The sequence below is a fragment of the Cordyceps militaris genome, assembly GCF_000225605.1.
Source record: "Cordyceps militaris CM01 unplaced genomic scaffold CCM_S00006, whole genome shotgun sequence".
Classification (NCBI taxonomy): Eukaryota; Fungi; Ascomycota; class Sordariomycetes; order Hypocreales; family Cordycipitaceae; genus Cordyceps; species Cordyceps militaris.
Window position 1 is genome coordinate 1,760,058 of NW_006271974.1, and position 26,996 is coordinate 1,787,053.

The 26,996-nt window shown below is 55.0% G+C and overlaps 11 protein-coding genes across 11 annotated transcripts; 7 read left to right on the forward strand and 4 right to left on the reverse strand.

The window, feature by feature from the left end:
- Positions 1-2,091: 2,091 nt before the first annotated feature.
- CCM_07808 (alpha-1,3-mannosyltransferase) lies at positions 2,092-4,095 on the forward strand (the record flags this gene model as incomplete). Its single annotated transcript, XM_006672948.1, has 3 exons — positions 2,092-2,096; positions 2,222-3,546; positions 3,599-4,095. The coding sequence occupies 3 exons, from the start codon at positions 2,092-2,094 to the stop codon at positions 4,093-4,095; spliced, it is 1,827 nt and encodes a 608-aa protein (XP_006673011.1).
- Positions 4,096-4,602: 507 nt separating this feature from the next.
- Positions 4,603-7,146, forward strand: CCM_07809 (mannosyl-oligosaccharide glucosidase, putative; the record flags this gene model as incomplete). Its single annotated transcript, XM_006672949.1, has 3 exons — positions 4,603-4,828; positions 4,885-6,848; positions 6,904-7,146. 3 exons carry the CDS (start codon positions 4,603-4,605, stop codon positions 7,144-7,146), a joined length of 2,433 nt encoding a protein of 810 aa, XP_006673012.1.
- Positions 7,147-7,680: 534 nt separating this feature from the next.
- On the forward strand, positions 7,681-8,592 carry CCM_07810 (uncharacterized protein; the record flags this gene model as incomplete). Its single annotated transcript, XM_006672950.1, has 1 exon — positions 7,681-8,592. One exon carries the CDS (start codon positions 7,681-7,683, stop codon positions 8,590-8,592), a length of 912 nt encoding a protein of 303 aa, XP_006673013.1.
- Positions 8,593-8,667: 75 nt separating this feature from the next.
- Positions 8,668-10,459, reverse strand: CCM_07811 (penicillin-binding protein, putative; the record flags this gene model as incomplete). Its single annotated transcript, XM_006672951.1, has 3 exons — positions 8,668-9,085; positions 9,181-10,166; positions 10,238-10,459. The coding sequence occupies 3 exons, from the start codon at positions 10,457-10,459 to the stop codon at positions 8,668-8,670; spliced, it is 1,626 nt and encodes a 541-aa protein (XP_006673014.1).
- Positions 10,460-11,428: 969 nt separating this feature from the next.
- CCM_07812 (thioredoxin I) lies at positions 11,429-11,830 on the forward strand (the record flags this gene model as incomplete). Its single annotated transcript, XM_006672952.1, has 1 exon — positions 11,429-11,830. The coding sequence occupies one exon, from the start codon at positions 11,429-11,431 to the stop codon at positions 11,828-11,830; it is 402 nt and encodes a 133-aa protein (XP_006673015.1).
- A 357-nt stretch (positions 11,831-12,187) lies between these two features.
- CCM_07813 (mitochondrial GTPase) lies at positions 12,188-13,758 on the reverse strand (the record flags this gene model as incomplete). Its single annotated transcript, XM_006672953.1, has 4 exons — positions 12,188-12,206; positions 12,267-13,138; positions 13,184-13,665; positions 13,749-13,758. The coding sequence occupies 4 exons, from the start codon at positions 13,756-13,758 to the stop codon at positions 12,188-12,190; spliced, it is 1,383 nt and encodes a 460-aa protein (XP_006673016.1).
- A 641-nt stretch (positions 13,759-14,399) lies between these two features.
- Positions 14,400-15,740, reverse strand: CCM_07814 (phosphoserine aminotransferase; the record flags this gene model as incomplete). Its single annotated transcript, XM_006672954.1, has 2 exons — positions 14,400-14,769; positions 14,821-15,740. The coding sequence occupies 2 exons, from the start codon at positions 15,738-15,740 to the stop codon at positions 14,400-14,402; spliced, it is 1,290 nt and encodes a 429-aa protein (XP_006673017.1).
- Positions 15,741-16,825: 1,085 nt separating this feature from the next.
- On the forward strand, positions 16,826-17,759 carry CCM_07815 (proteasome component PRE5; the record flags this gene model as incomplete). The annotated part of the gene is made up of 3 exons (XM_006672955.1): positions 16,826-16,863; positions 16,966-17,077; positions 17,142-17,759. The coding sequence occupies 3 exons, from the start codon at positions 16,826-16,828 to the stop codon at positions 17,757-17,759; spliced, it is 768 nt and encodes a 255-aa protein (XP_006673018.1).
- Positions 17,760-18,086: 327 nt separating this feature from the next.
- Positions 18,087-18,951, reverse strand: CCM_07816 (lysine decarboxylase-like protein; the record flags this gene model as incomplete). Its single annotated transcript, XM_006672956.1, has 2 exons — positions 18,087-18,628; positions 18,759-18,951. 2 exons carry the CDS (start codon positions 18,949-18,951, stop codon positions 18,087-18,089), a joined length of 735 nt encoding a protein of 244 aa, XP_006673019.1.
- Positions 18,952-21,561: 2,610 nt separating this feature from the next.
- Positions 21,562-23,967, forward strand: CCM_07817 (CLPTM1 domain protein; the record flags this gene model as incomplete). Its single annotated transcript, XM_006672957.1, has 4 exons — positions 21,562-21,575; positions 21,636-21,827; positions 21,883-21,958; positions 22,021-23,967. The coding sequence occupies 4 exons, from the start codon at positions 21,562-21,564 to the stop codon at positions 23,965-23,967; spliced, it is 2,229 nt and encodes a 742-aa protein (XP_006673020.1).
- A 766-nt stretch (positions 23,968-24,733) lies between these two features.
- Positions 24,734-26,640, forward strand: CCM_07818 (uncharacterized protein; the record flags this gene model as incomplete). Its single annotated transcript, XM_006672958.1, has 3 exons — positions 24,734-24,845; positions 25,403-25,708; positions 25,796-26,640. The coding sequence occupies 3 exons, from the start codon at positions 24,734-24,736 to the stop codon at positions 26,638-26,640; spliced, it is 1,263 nt and encodes a 420-aa protein (XP_006673021.1).
- Positions 26,641-26,996: the final 356 nt, after the last annotated feature.

A 26,996-nucleotide genomic window follows, 5' to 3' on the forward strand; every position in this document is an offset into this window, starting at 1 on the left:
GTGAACTTTGCCGTCACTACGAATGATCTATAACTTGCTGTTATTGTTCTTCTGCGTCTTTTCTTCTTCCTGGCATAACTAGGGGGAATAGTGTGTATGCTCGTATATCTGTATCTATAGTGGCACACCTATTTGCACGGCAACATTCTTCTGCTGCCATCTACGTGGCCCTCGAAAGCCACCGTGGCTTCCCCCGCTGGTAACCAATACTTGCACGACATTTGCGCCAGCAACTTTATGACGCGCGGCGCAAGATGTGTACGTAGCCCCGTACTCCATATACTTGCTGAAATCAGGAACTTTATAGCCATGTCTGCCACATTGAGTTCCTGGTTCCTGCTCTTGCAGATATTGTCCCTGACTGTAGCTATAACCTGTGAACTTGGGTGTACCGCGAGGTGCCTTGGCGTTGGCAAGCGAGAAATTTTCATCGGAAATCACTCATTATAAATTAATCAATAAACACTGTTCGTATTGCTCACGGAGTTTGAAGACCCCTTGTTCTTTTGGAAGAAGCCAGGCCCGGCCAATACGAGAGTCCACCAAAAATAAGCACAACCTGAAAGACCAGCCAACCATGAATACTATTATGGGCTAATGCCGCGGGCTAGTTATAATCTCGATTTATTAACGATGGAGAAATTTTCCGCTTTTTTCGTCGGGGTATATACGACTGCGAGGCGGCACTGTGATTTCGGGTTGCCAGTTCCACATTGCCAAGCGTTGAGAGACTTATGAGGTAGTCGAGCCTGAACCACCAGCAACGAAAATGGGGTTGAATCGTGAGTTTGTTCCGGAACCAAGATTAGTTGTCAATATATACATGCCCGGAGATGGTGTGGTAAAAATAAGCGCTTGACGAGTTGGCTTTTGGAAGATTGAAAGTGAAGCGTCTACGCCACAAATGTTATCTTTCAGCCGCGAGAACTGTCGTACTATATATACTGTAATATGAGGTGGAATTTATTAAACCGAGTTTCTGTGCGCTCTAATACTAGTTATAAAAAGGCCACAATTCGCTTCGCTCGGCCGCGGGATCGCCCGCGATTCTTGTAGACTCGGCATGTGTCTAATTATAGCAGCGTCCCGTCCGCTCGTAGAAATCGGCCGGATTCCGGGATGACGACCTTGTGTTTCAGACCAAGACTAGAACCAAAGCCTCGTGTAGACGGGCCGAGGATGCATATCTTCCTTCTTTGGTCCCGTCATCAAAGAGTCTTGCAGGCATAAAAAGAAAATTCCTCGCTCGACCTGATACCTGCCGCTTCAGCGCTTCACCAGTACCACATTGCCAAGAGGTGTTTGCTTTAATCTAAAAGTTAGCGCATATATAAAATCACACACGCACATACAAGTCGTCAGCAATGGCGGATGGGCAACTGCGCTTTGATGCGCTCGAGATTACAATGTTAATTATAACTTACAAGTCCGTCTTTGCGCTTTGGCTTCCGCTCTGTCTGTCTGTCAGTCCACCAACATGCAGCCGGCGAACTCTGTATAAGCTTCACATGGGATTACGGCCGGTACGCCTCTCTTCGTACGAGTCCTTGGGACTGCCCCGGCTTTCGTCGGATACGTCTTTATCCAGCTCGACCAACCACATCAAATTGATTTTCACAAAGCAATGGTAACGCGCGTCCTCGCACGTCTGCTACCCCCACCGCCAGCGATGGGGGCTGAACGACGGCTTGCGTTGGTGCTACGCAAGGTTGGGGATTGGAACTATTTTTTGCCATCTTGTAATTTGTCCTTCTGAAGCCACTCCGACACAACGGCCCGCAAATAGACTTTTGAAAAGCAGCGAGGCTGTAGCTTTGATCCTATCACAGCGGTCAAGGCGCTTACTTGTCCGTGGACTTGTCTGTGGACTTGTCCGTGGACTTACTTGTCTCATGACTCATCACTGAACTTTAAAGAAGGCCTTTAGATACGAGCATTGAGGGCAAATTGCCACCAGGACAGCGCCAAACTAGAACGAAACCAAGTCAAGAGATGATCCTTCCAAATCGGTATTTTTGACAGCTTGTGGGGGTTGGACTTATCTCTCCCATCGACCCGGAACCTTGCGCCATCAATCTTCACCACTTCAGAATGTCGTAACGAACTCCTGATATCTGACACCCATCTTGTTTTTGTCGTCTGGATTACACTATCAGTCTTCTGCCAACTCTCAGCTGATCCACTCTTCAAAAGTCCCCTTCCTGATGCCGATAATAGGCAGACTCCGGCGCATGTCGCCCAGCCGCGAGTTTGGCAAGTTCGGACGGCAGATACGAGCCGTTCGTTGCGTGAAGCTACTATTGATGGGCGCATTCATAACCTGTCTGATATATTTCTATATCGACAGCACGAATCAAGTAAAGTATGCGTTCGACTCCGATCCCTTTACACCGAGCAAGGAGGAGGAGGCTGCCAAAGTCGCTCCAGGAGAGTATTTGAGCAACGAAATCGCCCTACCGAGTCTGGAGCCGCTGTCCCAGCATAAAAATAATCCACACAAGCAAATGCATCAACAGCCTGCAGCACATGTGCGAGACGTCGACTTTGAGCAGGCTCTCCGCCGCGTGGAGGACCTTCTTCCCAGTGAGATGGAGGCCCGCTGGATGCTGCACACCATTGAAGGCACAGGTCCGGAGAAGCTGCGGGAGATTGGACTTCGCACGCGTGAATACAAAAAGTTTTTCAAAGCCTGGGAGACGTTGCATTCGGTGGAAAGCGGTCCTCACACGACATTCCTCAGAGCCGACATGATCCCTTTTATCCGTCGGTACTTTTCCACGAGCCCGGACGGCATCACCGCCGGCAGTGTAGAACAAACAGTTCGCACGTACGAAAAGTACAAATCCTTCATGTACAAGTTTGAGAAGCTGATCGCCAGCTGGACCGCACCGTACTTTGCAGACCACATGACATTGCACTTGAACTTGAAGCACGGAGGGCGCGGCATCGTTGTCACTGCTGGCAACGCCCAGGCCGCACACTTGAAAACACTCGTGCATAGCTTGCGAGATATTGGATGCACTCTGCCCATCGAAGTCATGTACTTAGACGACGATGACCTCGGCCCCGACGTGCAGGCAGAACTTTCGGGTCTCGACGGAGTCATTACCCGAGAAATTGGGCCAATGGTGGATGACAACGGTTGGAAATTGGCTGGCTGGGCGGCGAAGCCCTACGCAATCCTTTTTTCCAGTTTTCGTGAGGCCATCTTCGTTGATGCCGACAGCCTCTTTTTCCGGGATCCAGAGCTTCTCTTCGACGATGAGGACTACCGGAAAACAGGCGCGCTGTTCTTCATGGACCGGGCGCTTTGGCGCGAATCGAAACAGGACTGGCTCAAAAAGGTGTTGCCCAAGCCCATCTCTTTGAAGGTTCTCGCGAGCCGCTATTGGAAAGGCGAGAGTGGACAGATGCAGGAGTCGGGAGTCGTCGTCGTGGACAAGTGGCGTCATTTCATTGCGATGCTCGCCGTCTGCCGCATGAATGGTCCCGAGAGAGACGGCCAGAAAGACAAGGGAATAGTCGGTGTTTATGACATGGTTTATGGTGAGTGAGGCACTTCGGGGCTGAAGAGCAGTGAAGCTAAACGATATTTTAGGAGACAAGGAAACATTTTGGATCGGCTGGGAACTCGTGGGTGATACGGACTACGCGTTTCATCGCGGCCGCGTTGCCGTCATGGGCGTCGCCGAGCAAGAAAAAGACAACAAAGCTTCCGACAAAGCTTCCGACAAAGAGAAGGCTGATGCCGGGGAGCTCAAAAGGGCGTCCCAAGCAGGTGCGACGACGAACAAAACCCTCCCAAAAGCCTACACAGTCTGCGCGCCGCAGCTGCTTCACCTAGGTGTCGACGGCAGCCCGCTTTGGTTTAACGGCGGCCTGGTTCAAAACAAGTTTCTCGACAAGAAGGAGTGGGAGTTTGGCAACTTTCGCGAATTCGTTGTCGAGCCCGACAAGCTGTCGCCGACGTCGTGGAAAATGCTGGGCGGCAACAAGGCGTGCCTGACGGGTGCGGCGGGCCTGAAACACGCGCTGAGCGAGGCGGAAAGCGTGATGATCCAAGCGATGATCGACCACGCAAGAAGGTTTCTGTGATGGAGCATGCAGATCGATGGGGACGCAGCACGTTGGTTATGATCCAGCTTCTGAGGGAGTTGGGGAGCAAAGCCACACAATGACGCTGTGGCGGGATGTGGCTGGCGCAGGCACCAGGGGCAAACACTCGTCTCACGGTGGAAGGCGTCGCAGAAACGGCCACTATACCAGCAATTCGCGAAATCTTAAAATTGTATATATTTCCAAATCAGTTTAAGTATATATTAATCACCTATTCTCTATTTTGAGCCTACTTTGTTTCGCCTGTTAGCCTTTGTTGCGCCTCGATGTGGCTAGCATTAACCCGCACCACTAATTAATCACAGGGAGCTCTCAGCTCTGTTGAGTGCTTCACATCTTCCAACTACACCGTGTCCACAAGGACAAACGCCGAACCTTGCTTGTCAATGACGACCCTTCCGATCCGCAAATAAGTTGTCGGACAGTCAATTAAAGCAGAATTGATTTCATATCCACCAGCTTATCGCTTTCTCGCAAGCCATCAAGATGGCGCGGCTCGCGCAATGGATCGCGGCGGCGCTTGCCATCAGAACAGCTGTCGCCGAGGGCGAATCTATTCTCACCGCCGAGATTGGCCGCCAAAATAATCAGAGCCTCTTCTGGGGACCATACAAGCCAAATTTATACTTTGGTGTGCGACCCAGAACGCCGGAGGGTCTATGGACAGGCTTGATGTGGTCCAAGGTCGATAACTACGGCGAGGTGCAAGAGGGTATGACCCAGGACAAGTCCAGCCCTGGAAGGGACATGCTGACAGATGCTATGCAGGCTTCCGATACACCTGCGAACAGGGCGAGCATGCCCACGGCTACGGTTGGAACGAGTTCGACGCCCGACATGGCGGTATCCAAACAATCCACGATAAGGGCAACTCGATCGACATCACGACCTCGTTTGTCAAGGTCCCAGGTGGCGAGCATGGTGGCAGCTGGGCTGCGCGCATTAAGGGCGTGCCTCGAGAAGGCGCGCCCAAGGACATCAACACTATGATCTACTACTACATTGCCCAGGACGGCGAAGGCGAGCTCGCCGTGGAAACGGAAACGACCGAATTCGGGTACACTAGTGATGTCAGCCTGAAGGGGAACTCCAAGTCGCTGGGTGAGTACACCGTTGTAGTCACCGAGGGCAAGGGCAAGCATCCCACCACGGATCATGAACTTTCCAAGAGGCGCAAGACGGACACGACGCTGGTGAATAGCCAGGATCTCTCCCAGCATGAGCTCTGGCAGAGCAAGGCCGCCGTTTTCAAGCTTCTCCAAGCTGCTGCGACAGAGATCCAGCACGACTTTGCCGAGGACAATGCCCCTTTCCCATGGCAGGTTTACCGCATCGCCAATAACCCAGGCGCCGGTAATGCGCACATTGTGCAAAAGAACTTTCAGGGCGAGTTTGAATTTGACGTCATCTTTTCGTCGGCCTCGGCCGGTAAGCAATTGACTTCGTCAGATGTTGCACGTGAAATCAAACAGACTTCAGAGCTTTTCGGCCAGAGATTCTCCAAGATCTTCGACTTCAAGGCCCCCTTTGACGGCGGCAAGTACGTGCAGTTTGGCAAGAGCATGTTCTCCAACCTTCTCGGTGGCGTCGGATATTTTCACGGCCAGCAGATTATCGATCGCTCGTACGCGGAAGAATATGACGAGGATGACGATCGCTTCTGGGAGGGCGCGGCTGAAGCCAGAGCCCGCCAGAAGGCTGCACTTGAGGGCCCTTACGAGCTTTTCACCAGCGTGCCCTCGCGCCCTTTCTTCCCTCGCGGATTCCTCTGGGATGAAGGCTTTCATCTTATGCCCATCGCCGACTGGGATATCGATCTCGCCCTAGATGTTGTCAAGAGCTGGTACAACACCATGGATGAGGACGGCTGGATCCCGCGTGAGCAGATTCTCGGGTATGAAGCCCGCAGTAAGGTGCCTCCCGAGTTTCAGATCCAATACCCCCACTACGCCAACCCTCCCACGCTCTTCCTCGTCATTGAGGACTTCATGGAGCAGCTTCGCAAGGTTAATGGCTCCGGTGTTGCTGCGAGAGAGATTATGGGTAAAGAAGACGAGCTACACGACGCACACCTGAAAAACACTGAACTCGGCGAGTCGTATCTGCGCAACATTTATCCTCTGCTGCAGCGCCAGTACCAATGGTTCCGTCGCACCCAGCGTGGCGATATCAAGACTTATGACCGCGAGGCGTTTTCCACCCGTGAGGCCTACCGCTGGCGGGGCCGCACCGAGACTCACTGCTTGACCAGTGGCCTGGATGACTACCCCCGACCCAGCCCCCCATCACCTGGTGAGCTGCACGTCGACCTGCTCGCCTGGGTTGGTCTGATGACCAAGTCGCTCGTCAACATTGCCGATGCCCTTGGCATTGCCGAGGATGTGGCCGACATGGAGAAGAATCTCGAGGCCATTGAGAACAACTTGAACGATCTTCACTGGTCTGAGAAGGAGGGTTGCTACTGCGATGCTTCCCTCGACGACTTTGAGGAGCACACTCTGGTCTGTCACAAGGGTTACATTTCCATCATGCCTTTTCTCGTTGGTCTGATGAAGCCCAAGGACCCCAAGCTGGGCAAGATCTTGGATCTGCTTGGCGACGAGGAGCACCTCTTTAGCCCATACGGCATTCGTAGCCTGAGCAAACAGTCCGAATTTTACGGAACAGAGGAGAACTATTGGCGCAGCCCCATTTGGCTGCCCATGAACTACATGGCTGTGAAGCAGCTCTACGTACGTTACATCTCGACGAGAATGCTGCATCGATTTGACGCTGACCCCAGTTTAGCACTTTGCCACACAGAGCGGTCCGCACAGCCAAAAGGCGCGGGACCTGTACATTCGCCTGCGCAAGAATCTTGTCAACACAGTTTACAACAGCTGGGAGGAGACGGGTTTTGCGTGGGAGCAGTACAGCCCGGAGACGGGCGCCGGTCAGCGCACGCAGCATTTTACCGGCTGGACAAGCCTGGTGGTCAAAATCATGGCCATGGAGGACTTGGAGGGTAAAAAGTCTCATGATGAGTTGTAAAAAAGTGAAGGGGCGGAGAGGATATAGAAGAACATGCTGCATGAGGATGGGTGAAAAATATTATGATGGCATCAAATGGCCCTGAAATAAATATTACGTACGATTTTGATAATCATATGGATATGCGCAATGAATGAAATTGGGATGCGATTTGCCAAGGTTCATATACAGATTATTGTCGCACGCTGTCCAATCCACACTACGACAGTTGATTACAGCTGTTCACATCTTCCGTAGTATAGTGGTCAGTATGCAAGCTTGTCACGCTTGAGACCCGGGTTCAATTCCCGGCGGGAGAGACCGCCAGCATCCATAGGGTGTTCTTTTTTTTGCCCTTTTTTTTTAGGCAACCATCCTCTTTTATGGTTACTGGTTGTGAAGGCCGTCTTCTCACGTGTAATTGCAAGATGATGTTGCTATGTAAACGCTGGTGCCTAAAAAGCCGTCGCCACCATGTACATCGCTGCTGCAACCATGCTGCTAGTTCCAGGAACCTGCCAGCCTCAAGGTTGAGCCTCCTCTATGCTTTTCAAAATGAATACCAAAATCGATACAGCGAGGTTTTACTTTGAGTACAAAGGACATCCGATCGAAGACGTGGCCACCTTCTTGGACATCACCACCACTCACCGTCCCGGCGCGCCCATCGTCTACCTGGCGGGCGACTCCTCGCTCGACAACAAGTACTGGCTGCCTGCCGGCCACGGCGCTCCCGACTGCGTGCCGGCCATCTACCAGCTGGCGCTGCACCCGGCGCGTCCCAAGTGCGACGTCGCCTTCTGGCTGAACCGGCGGCTGGGCGCGCGCGCCACGGCGCTGAACCTCGCCGTGGAGGCGTCGCTGCTCCGCGAGCGGCACGGGTCGTCCGCGCTGCTGCTCGCGCACGACGCGTTCATCCGGGACCACATGACGGCCGACGACGTGCTCGTCGTCTCGGTCGGGGCCAACGACATTGCGCTGCGGCCGACGGCGCGGACCGTGCTGCACATGCTGTGGCTGGCGTGGCTCACGCCGCTGTCGTCGATCCGCAGCGGCCGCGCGTGCGCGCTCCGGTACTTTGTCCGCATGTTCAGGGCGCAGACGGAGGCGTACGTGGAGAAGCTCGTGGCGGCGCGCAGGCCCCGCGCCGTCGTTGTCTGCATGATTTACTACCCGCTCGAGGCCCGCGCCGGCTTGCCGCCGAGCTGGGCCGACAGGGCGCTCGCGGCGCTCGGGTACGACAGCCGCCCGGAGAGGCTGCAGGCCGGCATCCGGCAACTGTACGAGCAGGCGACGCGCAAGATACAGATTGAGGGGGTGCAGGTCAGGACGTGCGCGCTGTTCGAGGCCATGGACGGCAAGAACGTGGAGGACTACGAGGAGAGAGTCGAGCCGAGCGTAGAGGGCGGACGGAAAATGGCTGAGTTGTTGGGTCCACTGATTGAACAAGTGCTTCAAAACACTTGACAGAATATGTATTGTATGTCTATCTACATTGCGCTCCATGGTCTATGTACTACGTCCATGCACGTCGAAAGTTCTCTAAGCAACCTTGTTAAAGGTAACGTTGTAGTTCTTCGTACCGGTTTGACCAGTCACAAAGTTGATGTCGAGCGCAGACACGGTGCTGTTGTCCGTCTTGAAATGGGCCCCAAAGTACTGGGCCGGCAGGCGCGAGCCGATGCGCGACTCGAAAAAGGCCACCCAGTCGTTGGCAGAGACGTGCTGCAGGCGAACGTTGTACTGGTAGACCGTCTCCGGGCGCTCCGCGATCAGGACCTGGCTCCCGTTGTTGCCGGACAGCTTGAACACCAGGCGGCCGTAGCCGGCGTCAAAGTACTCGCCCTCGAGCTTGCTGAGAGCAACAGGCGGGGGCACCGTCTTCTGCGGCAACTTGCCGTACACGTCCTCGGGAGCCTTTGCGAATTCGCCGTCCAGGGTCTCGAGTAGCTCCTTGCCCCTACAAAAACGTTTGTGTCAGTCGTTTTCGGTATCCTGGCATAGACCAAATCCCAGCTAAAAGGACGCTCTATAAGGGGTGTTCCGTCAACTTACTCTTTGGCTCTGTCGAAGCGGTCCTTGTCCGGAATGCCCATGGCGTCCTCCACCAGCCGGCGCACGACAACCTCGCCCGCAATGTTGCCCTGTTTGTAGACGTTGGCCATGGCCACGACGCCGTAGTTGCGCTTCGGCAGCCAGTAAAAGGTGGTGCCGAACGAGAGGGCCTCGCCAATGTGGCGGTACAGCGGCTCGCCGTGGAACACGGTGCGGTCCCAGCCGAGCCCGTACAGGCCGTAGTCGGTGCCAGACCCGGGCTCCTTGCTGATGATGCGCGGGCGGCGAATGTCGTCGTGCGTGTCGCTCGACAGCGGCCCCGTGCGGGTGAGCAGGCTGCGCATCCACTTGGCGTGGTCGAGCACGTTGGTGATGATGCCAGCGGCGCCCGACTCCTGCAGCGTGTCGTGGACAATGGCGCCGTAGCTCTGCGAGGTCTGGTTCCAGTGGTAGCCGGTGGCGAGGTGGTGGGGGGACGCCTTGGCTTCGGCGACGTCCAAAAAGGTCGAGTTCATCTTGAGGGGCCCCCAGATGAGCTCTCTTAAGGTTGTCTGCAGCGGCTTCTTGGTCAGGGTCTCGATGACGTGGGAGAGCACCATGTACATGAGGTTGTTGTACTGGTGGACGGTGCGCGGCTCGGCCGTGAGCGGCAGGTGGCGCAGGCTGCGCACGACGTCCCGGATGGGCGTGTGGGAGCCGTTGGTCGTGTACTGCCAGGTGTAGTCGTGGCGCGGCAGGCCGGTCCGGTGGCAGACAGCATCGTCGAGGGTCGAGTGCTTCGTCGCCCAGTCGTCGGCGAGCACAAAGTCGTCGGGGATGATGGACGCGATGGGCGTGCCCCAGCCGTCTTCTGCCAGTGCCGGGTAGCTCTTGTTCTGGATAAACTGCGATAGGGTGGCGGCGACAAAGGCCTTTGTGGTGGACGCGCCGAACCACAGAGTCTCCGGGGTCGCTTTGATGTCGGGCAGCGTGGCAAAGCCATAACCCTGGGAATCAAGGTGACTTGGGTTAGCAAACAGAGGAGGACCAGTTGTCGAGCGGTGGCGCGCAAGCGTACATGGGAAAAGGTATGGTTTCTGTCGACGACGGCAACGGACAGGCCCGGGACCTTGAAGTCGCTCAGGACGGAATCGACAAAGGTGCCAAAGTCGTCGGTAAAGGGCGAGTTGGTGCGCGCCTCGATCGCGGACTGTCGAAGGGGATGCTGGCTGTAGCCGGACCGGCCCAGGCACGGCAAGACACTTGCGAGAAGTAGTGTCAAAGTTTGAATGCGAGCCATCTTGATCTGTGAATGTATGAGAAACATGAGGGTATTGAGCTATTCGTGGCGCCGAGCGCCTTGATCTTATAACATTGGCGATTGCGAAGATAAACACCAATCAACGACAGTGGCCTCATCAATTTACGTAAACCCCACACATCGACGGAAGTATTTTTAGTTGGCCGTTCGATAACAATTTTGGGCATGTTGGTTTATGCGCTTGAATGATTGTCCAAACGTTATTACCCTTGACCGACTGCGGGCCGTGACACTGACTCGCCGATGAATGGAGTTGGAGGAAGGCTCATCAGGGCTGTGTCCTGTGGATAGTATAGATATTATCATCTCACAGCCAAGCCACGTGAGGCGGTGGCAGGAACACCTGCTTCTATATAGTATGGCATTAATTCGGGGCCATCGCCATTCCAAGAATAGATTTAGAGTCGATAGGAAGGGAATTATAGACCTAGATTTGGCCCTATCGGATAGGGAGATGCCCGCCAATCCGCCCCAAAGTGCCGGGCAGAGAAGAAAAATTGACGGTGCGCGTGGCGGGGAGGCACCCGCGTCTGTGCAGAGGATATGAGTATCGGCAAAGGAATCAACGAACAAATGATGGGTTTAAGCTCAAGATTAGCCACAAATTCATGCTTTGATCGAGGCCGGGGTTTTTGAGACTTGAGAGTGGCATTGCCCAGAGATAATATTATGCTGACCAAGTCATGGGCAAAAAGACGCCATCTTCCACCCCACTCCAGCCAATTCCACCACCACCCATCCGTTATTGCAAGGGCGAGCTATTTCCGGACCTTGAGAGTTCCGAACATCCAAAACCAAGCAACGACAATCTGTTCAAAAAGTCAAAAATCTACCCGTCCCATAAGGCTTTCCCCCTGGCTAGACGCCCCAGAAAAACGGTTCGAATAGCAAGGAACACCACCGCCGCCTTCACAGCCACAACACAATATAGTTACAACAACAACAACCATGGCCGCCCCTCCCCCTCAGCATGTTGCGTCCCTCGCGCAGCTCGAACAAGTCTTCGCCGCCAACACGTACGTCGTCGTCGACTTCTTCGCCACCTGGTGCCCGCCCTGCAAGGCCATCGCGCCCGAGTACGAGAAGCTCGCCAAGGGGCACGGCATCCCAGGCCACTTTGCCTTTGTCAAGGTCAACGTCGAGGAGGCCGCCGACGCCGCGCAAAAGTACAAGGTCACCGCCATGCCCACCTTTCTCTTCTTCAAGGACGGCAAGCAGGTCATGGTCCACGGCCAGCTCCAGATCCTCGGCGGCGACGGCAAGGCGCGGACGGCGCTGACGGCCGCCGCGACCAAGATTGGCGGGTTGGCGGCTGCCCGCAAAGCCGAGGCCGAGGAGGCCGCGACGTGAGGCGGTTTGGCGCACACCTTTTGAATGAATCAATGAGTGTTGATGCCTGTTTAGGGCATCTTGGGGAGTCTTGGCAGGGGGGGAACAGACACGGCAGTTGCGTAGCAGATGAGCACTGGTGATGACCGAGCTGCTCTGGCGCGTGAGGAAAATTCATGTCCGTAGTTGCGCAATTGCATATACATCTCCATCAAAAAATTTAATAAAATATTAGTGTAAAAGTATGTCATATGTAACATGTCCTTTCCCTTGACCATATTGGTACAATATCCTACCATGGCATAGTGTCTTGTTTCCAATACAGAGCCCGTCGCCGAGTCAGTAACCTCACATATGTTTCTTGCCAGGGCGCAAAGTCTATTTTCCGACACAGAACCTATTATCGAGTCAGCCAAATCAACATCGTTGCCTTGTCTAATAAACGAACAATACTGACTTCTCAAACACGACGCCCAAGACGTCCTCCACATCGCCGGCCTCCCCACGCCCCGTGATGCGGGCCAGGCAGTCGGCAGCGTAGCGCAGAAACTCGGCCGCTAACACGCAATCCGCCTCGCCGCCCTCGTCCGACCCCGCCGCCGTCTCCAGCAAGAACGCCTCGAGGTGGCCCCGGCAGTGGGCGAGGAGCTGCCGCTGGCGCTCAGTAACGCCGAGCAGGTCCTGCTGCTCGACAGGGAGTGAGGTCATGGAAGCAAAGTGAGCAGTCAGTCGGTCGATGAAGGCGTGGACGCCGCCAGAGTCGGTGGTCCCAACCACGGTCCCCTGCGCTTCTTTGCAGGAGATGGTATGTACCTGGAGGCCGTCCAATTTTCCGCCTTTCATGCGAAGCGTCTGTGTGAAACCGGAAAGCAAAGTTTCCAGTGTCTCTTTGTTGACAGCATCTCTCTTGTTGAGGAGGACAAGACAGGCATTCGCCTCGGCTGCCAGTTGTAACGTCTGCTCGTCATATCGGATATACGTCGTACCAGCACTGTTCTTCTCGACAGATGCCAGCACCGCCACAACATCTGCCTCTTTGGCCTTGTTTCTGGCTCGCCGTATTCCCTCCTCCTCCACTATCCCAATCTCACTCCCCTCGTCCTTCGTCCTGAAGCCCGCCGTGTCTGCAAACGAGCACAGATACCCTCTGATATCCAAGCTCGCTTCCACAATGTCTCTCGTTGTTCCTGCCTCTCCTGATACAATCGAAGCCTCGCGTCCCACAATCAAGTTCATCAACGAACTCTTACCCGCATTCGGCGGTCCAACGAGCGCAATTTTGATGCCATTCCGTAGCAACTCACTCCTTACACTCCCTCGCTCATGAAGCTTTATACCATGCAGCATTGCCTCAATTTGTCTGGTCACGCTCACCAACAAATCGGCCGGCGACTCGTCAAAGTGCTGGTCCTCAGAAAAGTCAATCAGCGCTTCAAGCTCACCACGCGCGAGGAGCAACTGCTCTCGCCAGCCTTCGTACGTGCGGCCGAGGTTGCCCGAGTTTCCACGGACAGCGGCGCGGCGCTGTTGCTCCGTCTCCGCGGCAAGAGTATCGCTGAGGGACTCGATCTGGGCCAAGTCCAGCCGGTCATTGATAAAGGCGCGCTTGGTAAACTCGCCCGGCTCGGCATAGCGGATGTCAGACAACGAAGATGAGCAGTGAGGGATAGCAGATAGAACTGCCTTGACAGTAGCTGTGCCGCCATGGACGTGAAGCTCCAGGACATCTTCGCCCGTCACGGTGGCGGGGGCCGGAAGGTAGAGAACCAGTGCTTCAGAGTCGAGCACGACAGCAGACGCGCCGTCAGATTGGGGATGAAGGAGGGTGCGGACAGTAGCGTAGCGTGGCTTTGGTGCTGGTTTAGAAGGGCATAAACTTTGGTATATCTAAGGCCGTGTGAGATGGATTTCGTTGGTCGGGGGCATGAGGACTACCAACCTCCAGACATGATGGCCCAGATACACGAATCACAGCTATCCCAGCCTTTCCTTGAGCTGTAGACAGGGCATATATCGTATCTGCCGTAGTCGGTAGTCCAGATTGTATAGCTGCAACAGGGCAATGGCGCGTTGTGGTCAGTCCTCTCCGCCAGAACAGCTGCCGTTGGTGACCGCAGTTTGCAGGGCGGCTAGGTACTGCGCGAGCTGGGCGACCTGTCGCGCAAGCAACTCTGCGTATTAATGCGCCACGTCGTAGCATCTCTTCATCATTTTCACTCCAAAAGTCTGCTTTCTACTCTCTGGTATACACAGAGGCTGCTCAGCGCTTCGTCCAGGGCTGTTGTTGAAGAGTCAGGATTCTGCTGTTGTGGGACCTCTGGGACCACCACTTTGTCCTCAGGGCAGTGGCATAGGGAGCGAGTTCTGGAGTGAAACGTTCTCTTGCTAGCACGATTTCATGCGCGACTTCCTTGCAATTTACTTGATTCGTTAAATTTCATTGATACTGTTAAAGGTATATTTTTCGCATGATATCACCGTCTAGCTGGCAAGTTGAATTTGCCACTCCTTTTCGGTTTGCACAATCCTCCGAAGCGACCCATACCCTATACTGGGACGTCTCAATCATTCTTTTTTTTCTCAACATCACTCATGCCTTGGCGAAATCGTTGATGTATTTTGCCAGCTTCTCGGCTCCCTCCAGAGGAATTGAATTGTACAACGAAGCCCGAACACCACCTACCGAGCGATGGCCCTTGAGACCTGTCAGACCAAGCGCGGTGGCTTCTTTGAGGAACTTCTTTTCCGTCTCGTCGACCTCGCCACCCTTGCTGACACGGAAGCAAACATTCATGCGCGAGCGCACGCTCTTCTGCGGTACGACTTTGTAGACATCAGGATGGGCATCGAGAGCGCCGTAGACGAGCTCGGCCTTCTTGGCGGAAACTTGCTCCTGGCCATCAACGCGGTCGGGGTAGGCTTTGAGAAGCTTCTTTAGGACTTGGCCGGCAATGTAGACGCTAGACGAAGTCAGTATACCTTCCTTCTATTCACGTCACTACGCTACTTACTCGAAAATGCTCAACGTGTTGTACAAGCTATTGTTCTTGGCAATGGTCTCGTACGAGAAAATAATGGGAGGAATGGGAAGGCCCAGGGCGCGCATCAGGGTCGCCGATGGCTGCTGTAGACTGGGCGCAAGCAGGCTCTTCTTGATAATGACGACGGTAATACCGGTCGATCCAAGGTTCTTCTGGGCGCCAAAGAAGATGAGCGAGAAGTTGCGTACAGGAACGCGGCGCGAGAGAATGTTGGACGACATGTCGGCGACAACAATAGGACCCTCGCCGTCCGGGCCAGGGGCTAGCGACTTGGGGAAACCTTGAAACTCAACACCATCGACCGTCTCGTTGTCGCAGTAGTACACAGCGGCGGCGTCCTTGGAGAGCTTCCAAGTGGACTCATCCGGGATGCTGCCAAACTTGCCGTCCTCGCCACGGCCGTCGGCAACGACGTGGACATGGTGCGGGCCAAGCAGGCGGGCGGCCTCGGCGGCGGCCTTTTGCGACCAGCCGCCCGTGACAATGTAGTCGAGCTTGAGATCGCGGTCGATGGTGGTGCGCAGCTCTTGCGTGAGGGCCGGGTCGTTGGCCTCCTCTGTCTCCGACTTCTTGAGGCGAGCATAGAGGGCGCGGCGCTTGCGGGCGACCCAAGCACCGACGAGGTTGTAAACGACGCAGGAAAACTCGCCGGAGCCGCCGCCCTGCATGAAGAGCACCTCGTAGTCCTCGGGGATGTCGAGGTAGGTCGCCAGGTCGGCCTTGGCCTCGTTGATGATCTTGGTGGCTAGCTCGGAGCGGTGCGAGTGCTCGGCGATGCCCAGACCCGTGTCCTGGAAGTTGAGCAGGGCCTGCGCGGCCGTCTCGAGGACGTCCTGGGGCAGCAGGGCCGGGCCGGCACCGAAGTAGGTGATTTCTTCTCTGGAAGGCATGGTGGGGGTTGTCGTGCTGCTGAATTAGAAGCACTATGGGATGTGACAGTAGAAAGAAGACAAAGATGCAGAAGCTCGGGCGTCACGACGAGGGGTTTATGTAGCAACGCGAGAGTAATGTATCCGGTCGAGGGTATATTACTAGATAGAAACTGGCCAAAGGGGGACACAAGGGGGAACTGCGAGTGTTTTGAAGACAAAGAAGCAATGGATAATGGATGCGGCAGTTGTTTTTTAAGCTTGATGGTGTCGATTTTAGAATCTGCCCCTCCCCACCTTGAAGGTTGGTGTGGTGGGTGGATGGCGGGCAGCTGGGAACCAGATGACGGCATGCGGCCGCCGACAATCGGCGCGATGCTCCGGAGATGACTGGCGGGATGCAGACGCTAGATGGCATAATGACACTATTCTTGCACTAATTGAGGCACTCTGACAATAGTGAGTCAATATACGCAATATTGATGCTACCCACAGCGTCCTAGTTTTCCTCCTGCAGCTTCATGCAGATGGTGGTGAAGTAGACGGAATGCCCAAAAACAGGCAGGCGCTGAATCTCACTCAGAGGTCCCTGGAACAGGGGTCTGTCAGTGGGCTAGCGGCGGCGCTTTTACGATTATTTTGGTTAGTGGGATAAGTGCGCTGTTGCGTCCCCGCCATGGACAGCTCCCAAGGTTGTAGGTGGGTAAAGCGGTTCTGATCAAATGCTCTCTAGAGTGAGGTTATTTTATTTCTGACGGATTGGAGTTCGAACAAGGACTTGTCAAGCTAACTTTTTCTCCCGCTCCATGAATTACATATTACAGCTTGTCTGGCTGCCGTTGGAGTCATTGTAGTGCTGCCCATCCTAGACGCCCGTTTGGGCAGGCGGTGTGGAGTCTAACCGATGATCTGCCGCACCGCGCCGACAGCTTTCAGCCTGGACCATAGAGGCGACGAAGCTTGGGGCTGCCTGGCTGCCACTGGTGGTACAGCCAACCCGCTTGAGCTTCAACCTCCCTCGCCTTCCTATTTCCTGCTCCAAGCTTGCCATCGCCCAACCCAACCCATCACCGTCCGCGCATCTGCACGTCAGATAGCTATACATCATGTTTCGTAACAACTACGATAACGATTCCGTCACATTGTACGCCTACCCTGTCTCGATCCCCCGTGCGACCCTTGTTTGCAGACCGCGTGGCTGGCGCCGCCTCATTGCTGGAACTTAAGCTGACCATTCTTCCCGTAGCTCGCCCCAGGGCCGAATATTCCAGATTGAATATGCCGCCGAAGCTGTAAAGCAAGGCTCGGTAGTCGTTGGCATTGCCAGCAAGACGCACGCCGTCTTGTGCGCCGTCAAGGTAAACAGGCGACTATTCTGACGATCCGCATCACAGCATCATCCGCTAACCCCTTCCTCCCCAGCGCAACGCCGAAGAACTTTCATCATACCAAAAGAAGCTGTTCAACATTGACGAGCACGCCGGCATCGCCATTGCCGGCCTCACATCCGATGCCCGCGTCCTGTCCAACTTTATGAAGCAGCAGTGCCTGAGCCACCGACTCACGTATGGCCGCGCCATGCCCCTGCGCAGCCTCGTCGGCATGATTGGCGACAAGGCGCAGATTAACACGCAAATGTACGGCAAGCGCCCGTACGGCGTCGGCCTGCTGATTGCCGGCGTCGACGAGACGGGCCCACATCTGTTTGAGTTCCAGCCGTCAGGCATGACGGAGGAGATGGCCGCCTTTGCCATTGGCGCCCGCAGCCAGATGGCACGCACGTACCTCGAGCGCCACCTCAAGACGTTTCCTGACTGTACCCGCGAGGAGCTCGTCCAGCACGGCTTGCGCGCGCTCCGCGAGAGCCTCTCCCAGGACAAGGAGTTGACGATTGACAACACGTCGGTGGGCGTGGTCGGCGTTAAGACCGAGGACGGCAAGCGCAGCGTCGAGCAGTTTAAGCTCTTTGACGAGATAGAGGTCAAGGTGTGGCTCGACAATGTTGGTGAGAGCCAAGAAGGCATGGAGGTCGACGGGTAAAGGGGGCGGCCGCGCAAACGACGTGATGAAAAATACACTAGAACATGTACAATACACGCTGCGAGGTAGCAAATCCTGTGCAAGTCCGGCACTATATCAATCCATGCAATGTACTTGAGTATGTGATGAGCTTGGCGGGTACGTGCTGAATGGTATTCTTATGTATAGGTACCTATTGATCAAGAAGAGATGTCCAAGCTGTTCCAAATGACGAAATAGAAGTGTTGCGTCCTTGAAATGATGTACAATTTTTTTTAAGGCAGACCAGAGTCTATAAACTCATCTACCATCTGCTTGTAGTTTTATATCTTTTTTTGAACTTGGCTTCTACTGCTTGCCCCATTCTAGGCCGTAAATCCCCCCTGCTACCTTGTAGTTTCGCAGCATCTGGATGGCCTCGTCGCCGTCGCGGGCGGCCAGGACGATATCCTTGTTGGAGTCTCGGATGAAGCCCTCACCAACCGCATTATCAATGAGATCCAGCATGCCGCGCCAGTAATCGCCGACATTGAGCAGGACGATGCCCTTGTCGTGGATGCCGAGCTGGTTCCAGGTGATGACCTCGAAGAGCTCCTCCATGGTGCCGAAGCCGCCGGGCAGGCCGACAAAGCCCGAACCGGGCCCGCCGGCAAAGACTTCCTCGGCCATGAGCTTCTTGCGGGTGTGCATGTCCGGGACAATGGTGGTGCGGCCGTACTTGGCCTTGTCGGGGACGTAGCGGCCCTCGGCGTTGAGGGTGGCGTAAGTACCGTCGCGCTCAAACCTGACGAGAGCCTCGGGGATGATGCCGTGGACGGCGTCGGGGCCCCGTAGCTCGCAGAGCGTCTTGGCGACTTCGCCCATGAGGCCGACGGTGCCGCCGCCGTAGACTGAACGGAGGAAGCGGTCAGCTGAGGGAGAGTGAAGGGGGTCGGGCATGACGACAATGACAACGGGGGAGAGGGGACGAGGAAGAGGGAAAAAAGGGAAAGAATATTGCAAGGAGATGAAGAGACGTACCTAGATCAATCTTGTTGGCGGCCAAGGCGCGGGCGAGAGCGCGGGCGGCCTCGACGTACTCGGGCTTGTTGCCCGGCGAGGCGCCGCAGAAGACGCAAATCTTGGTCCGCAACGCGGAGCCGTTGGTACCATTGGTACCATTAGTACCATTAGTACCGTTGGCAGCATGGCCGTTTGTAGCTTGAGCTGTCATTGTGAAGTGAACTTGATGTAATGGGAATAAAGAGAGAAAAAGAAGTGTTGAACGTTTCAGTTCTCTCGCAAATGTTTTAAAAGGAAAGAAGAGGAAAAAGGGATGGCGGACCGGCCTTATTTAACCTGGCGTGTCCCTCGTAGTCTTTGTCGCCTCCTAGGTTGAACCGGGGAAGGAGGGAGGCAAACAAAACAAGACGCTGCAGCGTGCTGCGTGTGGCAATAGACGGCCCAAGATGCGGGGAAATAAGATCCAAAATTGATCTTGTGACTGCCGTTATATTTTTTGCCGTGGTATATCTGATCGAGATGTTTGTTGAAAGGGGAAATGGAGATATGCAGGAATGGAAACTAACGGTGGCTTGGAGATTGGTGGGTTGGGATTATTGGAAAGGAGGGTAAGAAAGAGACCATATGGGCATGACGTGCAGTGACTCCGTCCTTTTCGGCGAACGGCCGGAACACGCCGTGCCGGGATCGCTTCTGGCTGGACAGTTTCTTTTTGGTCCTTTTTTTTTTTTCTGTTTTCACGTTCTTCTCTTTTTCCCCCGCTTGGTCTTTCTGGTTGCTTGCCAATAACTAGTCTGTCCAACTTGCTTGTGTTTCCCCATTGACAGGTTCCCTGTCACAGCGCGTCGGAGCTAATTAACCGAGTCAACTAACTCCCCGCATCACAGGTTGTCAACTTTTTGGTTCAACCATCCGTGAACTCCGTGAGACCCTTGACCCCCCCCACGGAGGGGGGCATCTCAGCTGCACAGCCCAACGGGGTTGAGTCGGCATGTACAGACAAAAAATCCCCCAAAAACCCGCTCAACCTCTGCTCTTTCCAATGTTGCCATGCTGCACTGTCATAACTAATTAAGAAGTCTGGTATTATTACATGTTTGCTGACATTCAGCCTGCACAGGTTTTCCAATAAAGAGCTACAAATCATGAATATCAGGCCTGGCTTATGAGTCTTGGCCGTGGGGCCCGACATGTAGGTCGACATAATAGGCAGCGCTCCTGCGGCATTCGCTTGGCACTCGTGACAAAAAGACGTTTTTTTTTGTTCCCTTTGCAACAACACAACGACAAGTTCGCCCGCCCCTTCTCTGACCACGGACGCCCGAGGTTGCAACCGGCTGCAACGACTGGGGGTGCGTGGCTGCCGTGGTGGCGAGCGAATTGGGGGCACAGGATTAAAGAACCGGACAAGGCAAAGTGCATGCTTCTTTTTTTGCTCATCGTCCCGTGGCTTCACAACATTGAATCTTTCTGCAAGCCACACAACCTCAATGGCCAATGCAATGCCTTGTTTCACTTGCAAATATCATGACCACATGGCTGCCAAGACACGACTGCTGACGACCGCACACAGCAACACACAGCACTCCAGAAGAGACAAAACACGATTGACGTTGCTTTTCATCAAAAACTATTGCTTATTCTATAACTCTATTACGTTTGTTATCACTCGAGTGTGGTCGAAACTTGCCTGTCGACCACGCGCTCGTCGCATCCCGAATCGACAACACGGCACATGGCACCAAGGTTAGCACGTTTGTCCTCGAGAGGCATTGGTATGCCAATCGTTTAATTTCCTGCGAGGGAACGAATTCCCTTCATTTTCCGTCTCCGAGGTCTCAGTCGCCCCAGTGTTTCCGCCTCAGGGCTCTGTTTGAGAGGCATGCTCGTCCAGTTATACAACCATGGTTCAGACCGCGGCGGCCAGATCGCGTCCACGCTTGTTTGCATAGATACCCAATCTTCATTTCACCTTGACATTATCATCAAATCGCCGAGAGTTACCCGTGTCTTCACTTCAATATCATTAACCGTAATAATCTCCACAACTTCTCTCCGAACCCTCCACTTCCTTCTGATACACCTTAGCCAAGTTTCGACGAGACTGTTTTGTTTGCCGAACCCACACGGCCACAGCACCAACACGCGCAAGTGCAGTATTGGCGCACTATTAAACAAGATAAAAAAATAGACACGGCTAGGTCAAACTCAATAAGTCGTGTTTATGTAGTAGTTCTGTAGCTTGTAAATCGTTAGCGGGGACGAGGTCGATTTGTCCTATTCGTGTCCTTTCCCACCATCATCCCACGATTGTGAGCGGCAGCCGGGAAATAATACCAGGCGCTTTAGATATGTCAAGGTGCCTAGCAAGCGGTATCATGCCGTTTCCTCTGTCCTAGCCTTCTGCACGTGAGCTCTTCCACCAAACGCATCGACGCACGAGTTCAACAACGTTCGCACTTGGAAGAGCAAACACATCTTCTGTACCTCCCCAATAGAGGTGGTGCTTGAGCGTACGAAGCTTCTCCCCGTGATGGATCGTGATAGCAGTGAAAGATTGATTCCCAACATGCCCGTACAGATCATGTTCTTCTACGGATGGAGAGTCTAGAAAGGCGCGGCAACTGCATCGTCCACGCATACTCGCTTCTCGGCGTTCGCACCCAATGAGCCCATATGAATTTCTAACTCCCAAAGCGCTTTGAAAAGGGTTGATGGGCCATCTGTGCAAGTTGCGTAACCATCGAGGCATTGACACCTGCTAACTAGGATCAACTGACGTTTTCGGAATAAGGAAGAGTTGAAATTTGCGCCTTCCAGAATGATAAGAGAAATGTTAATTCAAGCATGATTTATTAGATACCACAACTCGCTGTTCAAGATCTGCATTCACAGAGTGCAACTGCGATGGTCCACGTGGGTAGTACTTCCTCGCCTCCAGTGGGCCAAACGCCAATCGCCAACGGCCAACGCCAACGCCACCCACGAGGACCCTTTTTCGCCCCCTTTGCTTTTGTGCCGCGCATATCTGGCCCGTCCCATCTCCAGCCAACCTTTTTTGCTCGCTCTCGCACGAGTACCGTCATTGTTTGGCATTGACATATCGGAATCGAATCGACACTGTCGAATCGTCCCATCACAGCGACGCAATGCCTGCCCAAGGTGTCGCGGCCGTGCTCCCTCCCCAGCAGGGCGCTGGCCAGCAGCCCCAGCAAGGTGTAAGAATCCGCCGGCCTCGAACTTCTACGAAGGCACATGCACTAACGCTTTGTTTATCTAGAGCGGCTTCAACTTTCAACGGCTGCTTCTCGGCGCTGGTTTCTACCTCGCCGTCAATGCCGGCCTGAGTTGGTATACCCAAAAGGACCAGCGCGGTGTCACCGTCGACGATCCCACTACGGGCAAACAGATCCGCGTCACCTCCAACACGGGCGACATTCCGGCCTTTCAGCTGCGCCCCAAGGAGCTCGACGAGGGCGCCGTGCGCGCCATTTTGCCCAAGCTGGTCGCACCCATCTGGCCCCAGGACAGCCACGTCGACATTATCGTAACCGTCTCGCCCTCGTCCCTGCCGGCCCCGATCGACCAGACGCCTGCCGAGTATGTCGTGCTCAACGAGAAGCGCTTCCACATGGGCAACAGCTCCGACAAGCGCCACTTCGATGGCAAGTTTGCGGTGCCCGCCGAGGTGCAGCACAACGGCACCCTTTGGGGCCACTTCTTCATTGGCCTCGCCGGCAGCACCCTCGATCCCCGCGACCCGACCTGGAACAGCGATACCGCCTACCACATGGCCTATCCGCTAACGCAGTACCTTCCCAAGAAAAAGGTGGCCAAGAAGAGAAACCTGCTCGACGCGCGCAACGACAACGAGGAGGCCGAGCCCGAAGTGCCCGAACCCAAGACGCCCATCATCACGAACCATTACCACCCAAATGCCAGTCTTTCGTTTATCCCGGGCGTCGGCGTCAAGGAACTTGCCTCCATGCCCCCTCCTATGAAGCATTTTATTCATCTCGAGCGAAGCGGTGCCCGCGATGGCACAGGCCAGAACGGCTGGTACTACCCGCTCATGTTTGTCAATACGTTTTGGCAGCTAACCAAGGACATGGTTGCGCTCAACGACACAGTCAAGGAGCTTCCCATTCGCATCGATCTCAGCAATATGGCTGCCTGGCAGTTTCAGATCATGGCCAACATGGAGATGAATGCCAAGGAAAATGCACGCCAGGCTGCCTTTGGCAATCCCGTGCCCGGCACAGGCGATGGCTCCGAGATTGAGATGGTCAAAGAAATCCTCATCGACAACAACCCCATCCTGCTTGCCATCACCGCCATCGTCACCGTTGCGCACGTTATTCTCGAGACGCTGGCATTTGGCTCTGACATTGCGCATTACCGCAAGAAGAAGGACAATGTCGGCATTTCTGTGCGCTCCATCCTGGCCAACGTCTTTATGCAGGCAATTATTTTCTTGTACCTCCTCGACAACTCGCAAAACACTAGCTGGATGATTCTCGGCTCACAAGTCGTCGGTATCGTCATTGAATTTTGGAAGATCACTACCGTCGTTGACGTCCGATGGCGCGCTACACCGCCCGGATCCTGGGTTCCTTACTGGTTCGTGTTTGAGGACAAGCACAAGCTTACCGACACGGAAGAGAAGACCAAGGAATACGACCAGATTGCCTTCAAGTACATGTACATTGTGGCCGTGCCTCTGCTCATCGCCTATGGCATCTACTCGCTCATGTACGAAAGTCACAAGTCGTGGTACTCGTTCATCATCACCACGCTCGTCGGCTCTGTCTACACGTACGGATTCCTCATGATGGTGCCCTCGCTGTACATCAACTACCGTCTGAAGAGCGTCGCCCACTTGCCTGGCAAGGCCATGATGTACAAGTTTCTCAACACCTTCATTGACGATCTCTTCGCCTTTACCATCAAGATGCCCCTCCTGCATCGCCTCGCAACGTTCCGCGACGACATCATCTTCTTCATCTACCTGTACCAGAAGTGGGCTTACAAGACGGACTATTCGCGTGTCAATGAGTTTGGCCAGGGCGGTGACGACGATGAGCCGCCCAAGCTGGCAGAGCAGGAGGCGAAGAAGGACAAGGTCACCGTGGAGGCCAAGAAACAGGCTGTCAGCGAGATTCTGGAGGAGAGGGCCAAGGTCAAGGCCAGCGGTGCTGATACCGGCGCTGCGACCAAGAGAAAGTGAGGCGTGTGAGAGTAGCTTGCATGGCGGGGTAGCAGGTGTATGAGTTGCGATGGGTTTATAGATACCATGGGTTTATAGATACGACGATAGATCAAATGCAACGCAATGCACTCAACAACAGCGTCGTGTTAGTGGTGGCATGTTCCGCTTAGATAACGTAGTTACTTTTGAACCTGATGTTTCCTAACGAGGCCGCGAGCCGACCGTCAGTCATCTTTGGTGGAATGTTGTAGGATCCCTGTCACGGCCTCAGACTTGACCCCTCCTGTCTCAGACCCCGGCCAGGGAGAGTGACTTGCGGCCACCCAGCTTGACCTGCGGCACCTTTGCTGAAATGTAGCAAATAATACCCGCAGAATAAGAAATCGAAACAGCCCTACGTCTAAGCGTTGAAACCTGGTACTTCGCGGAGACGAGAGGGTTGCATCTCGAGCTTGTTAAATCGACGCCGCCGTGACCATGGAATGCTATGAACTATTCGAGTTGAAGCAATGGTTGACCAAATATTTCCGCAATCAATCATTCTCTAATTGAATGTGATTGAATTCAAGGCAGATTCGTGAAAGATTACCCCATATCAAGATTGTGGAGAGCTCCCGACCTCGATGCTGGGGTTATCAACACTGGAAGAGGAAGAGCCAGACGACGACGACTTCAAGTGGTGAGTAAGAAATTGACGACTAAAAGGGCATTTCAAACTTAAAGGTAGGTTCTGAAGATGACGATAATCATTGCTTCGGCTCGGTTGAAGCTTTGTGAACTATTCATGGCGCGGGAAAGGGCCGTTCCCGTGTCTGGTGGAGCTGTAGGTGCTGTGGCGGTACACATGAACCACGAGGAACTCGGACTCGGGAAGAGGTGTTTCCGGCCCCTTGGATGTGCGTTTCACGATCAGCTGTTGTTCAGGACGGAGATGTTTAAAAATATCTCGCAAGAAAAGACGGACGTTAAAAGAGACGATTGATTCCTATCTCAGGGCAACAGCCGATACCGCAAACCATCCCAAGTGCCCCGTCCAGCCACAGCACGCTAACATCCAGCTTCAACGTTGCTTAATAAATCTACCAGATCCTCCAACAAGTCCCGACTAGTTGACAATCACGCCTTGGCCCTTTGTCGTTTCAAGCACCGTTCGCCTTGCTAGTTTCCCGCTATCATACTCTATTCAACGTCCCGTCCCATCCCGTCTTTGCATATTCACAGATGCATCCCTCTACCCTCCTGCATCCTGCAGCCCGCCCACGCTGAAAAAGAGGCCGCCGCCCGCCCGCCGTCACCCCTCCCTCGTCTTTCTGCACCGTCCGACTTTGGCCACGGTTTCGTCACCCGCAACCTAACTACCTAGTTACCGACCAGACACCTCGCCACGACAAAACCCCCCCATCACCCGCTTCGACACGAACAAACCTTTACCCTTCCCACTAGCCAAGAGCAGTACTCCCATCTCCCGACAAAGAGCCGCGCAACACAGCCCGCCCGCCTCCCTTGCCGCGGCCCTCCCGCCCGCTCGCTCGAAACGCCATGGGCGGCTTCGACTCGGTGGGCTCGCTGCTGGCCGACATTGCCAACCTGCTCGTCGACGGCCTGCGCATCCTGGGCCTCGCCGACAAGCGGCACTGGGGCCCCGACGAGTATGAGCTGCAGCGGGCCATGGAGCGCGCCCTCAACGACGCCAAGGCCGATTTCCAGGAGCTCTCTCCGCTGCTCAAGAGCCAATCCCACTACGAGCACGACCGAACCTGTAAGCTGAGGGGGGGGGGGGACCCGAGAAGACAAAACGCTTTTTTTCTGACCAAAAAGACTAACAATTTTTTGTTCTCGCCCCCAGTCACATCCCTCGAAGAGCTCCGCACGCTCCGCGGCCAGTTTTACATGCACATACAAAACATGCGCGCATGGAGCCGCTCCGGCGGTCCCGTCAACGCCGTCTGGGTGCGTGACACAAAGGCCCTCCAGCGGCAGCTGCACCGCGCCCAGCGCCGCGCGGCCCAGCGCGTCTTCCACTCGGCCAAGGAGACCACCCAGCGGTGCCTGGGCGCGTTCCTGCTGCACCGGAAGCAGCGCGCCTGGGTCGCGGCGCGGCGCGCCGGTGCCGGCGCCAGCGACCACGACTGCCAGCGGCGCCAGCTCGACGAGGTGCGCGAGTGCTACGCCGTCGGCGGCTTCGAGCGCCTCGGCGACGTCGACGTCGCGTTTGTGTGCGACTTTTGCGACGGCCACGTGGTGTGGGAGGACGTGGAGCGCGTGCCGACGGCGAGGACAGGCGTCGAGGCGGGTGCGGGTGCGGATGCGGGCGGCTCGCTGCTGCCCACGGCGACGATGCCCCTGCATGACGCGTACGGCGCGGCGCTGCTCGGCGAGTGGCAGGCCACGGGCGTCTCGCGCTCCGCCGGCGAGCCCAAGCAGGTCGTGTACCCCCCGCTCGCGGTGGCCAGCCACATGGCGCCGGTCCGCGGCGACTGGATGGCGCGTCTGCTGTGTCCGCTGTGCGAGGACGCCGCGGTCGAGCCGCAGGATATCGAGGACGAGGACGAGGTGTGGCGGCCGGAGAACCGCTTCGACGACCTGGCTGCGCTGCAGGAGCATCTCGAATGGCAGCATGCGCCGGCGGCCGCACTCCCTACCAAACTGCCCGTATCGCTGCCGTCGACGGACAAATGCGTCGTCATGTAAAACCCGCCAACACGGACAGTCTCACGATACCCCAGCTGCATAATCGAGGACGGCAAGATCGTCGCAGCTCACACGAAACAATTCTACGATACCATTATTACATCTGCAACTGCATTCTTTTGCTAGCATCGCACGGGGACAAGGGATGGCGTTTTACGGACATTTGGCACTTTTGATTTGAACGGACATAATTGCAAGCGTGGCAGTTTCTTGCAGTCGGAATCCGGGGTAGTCTCTTGTCAAACTTGGAGCATTTCCGATATTGTACATAGAAGCATGAAAAGGATAACCTTTTGCGTTATTCGTATTTGCATTTTTACTTCTGCCCCCGCCCCCTTCGTTTCCATCTCTAGTTT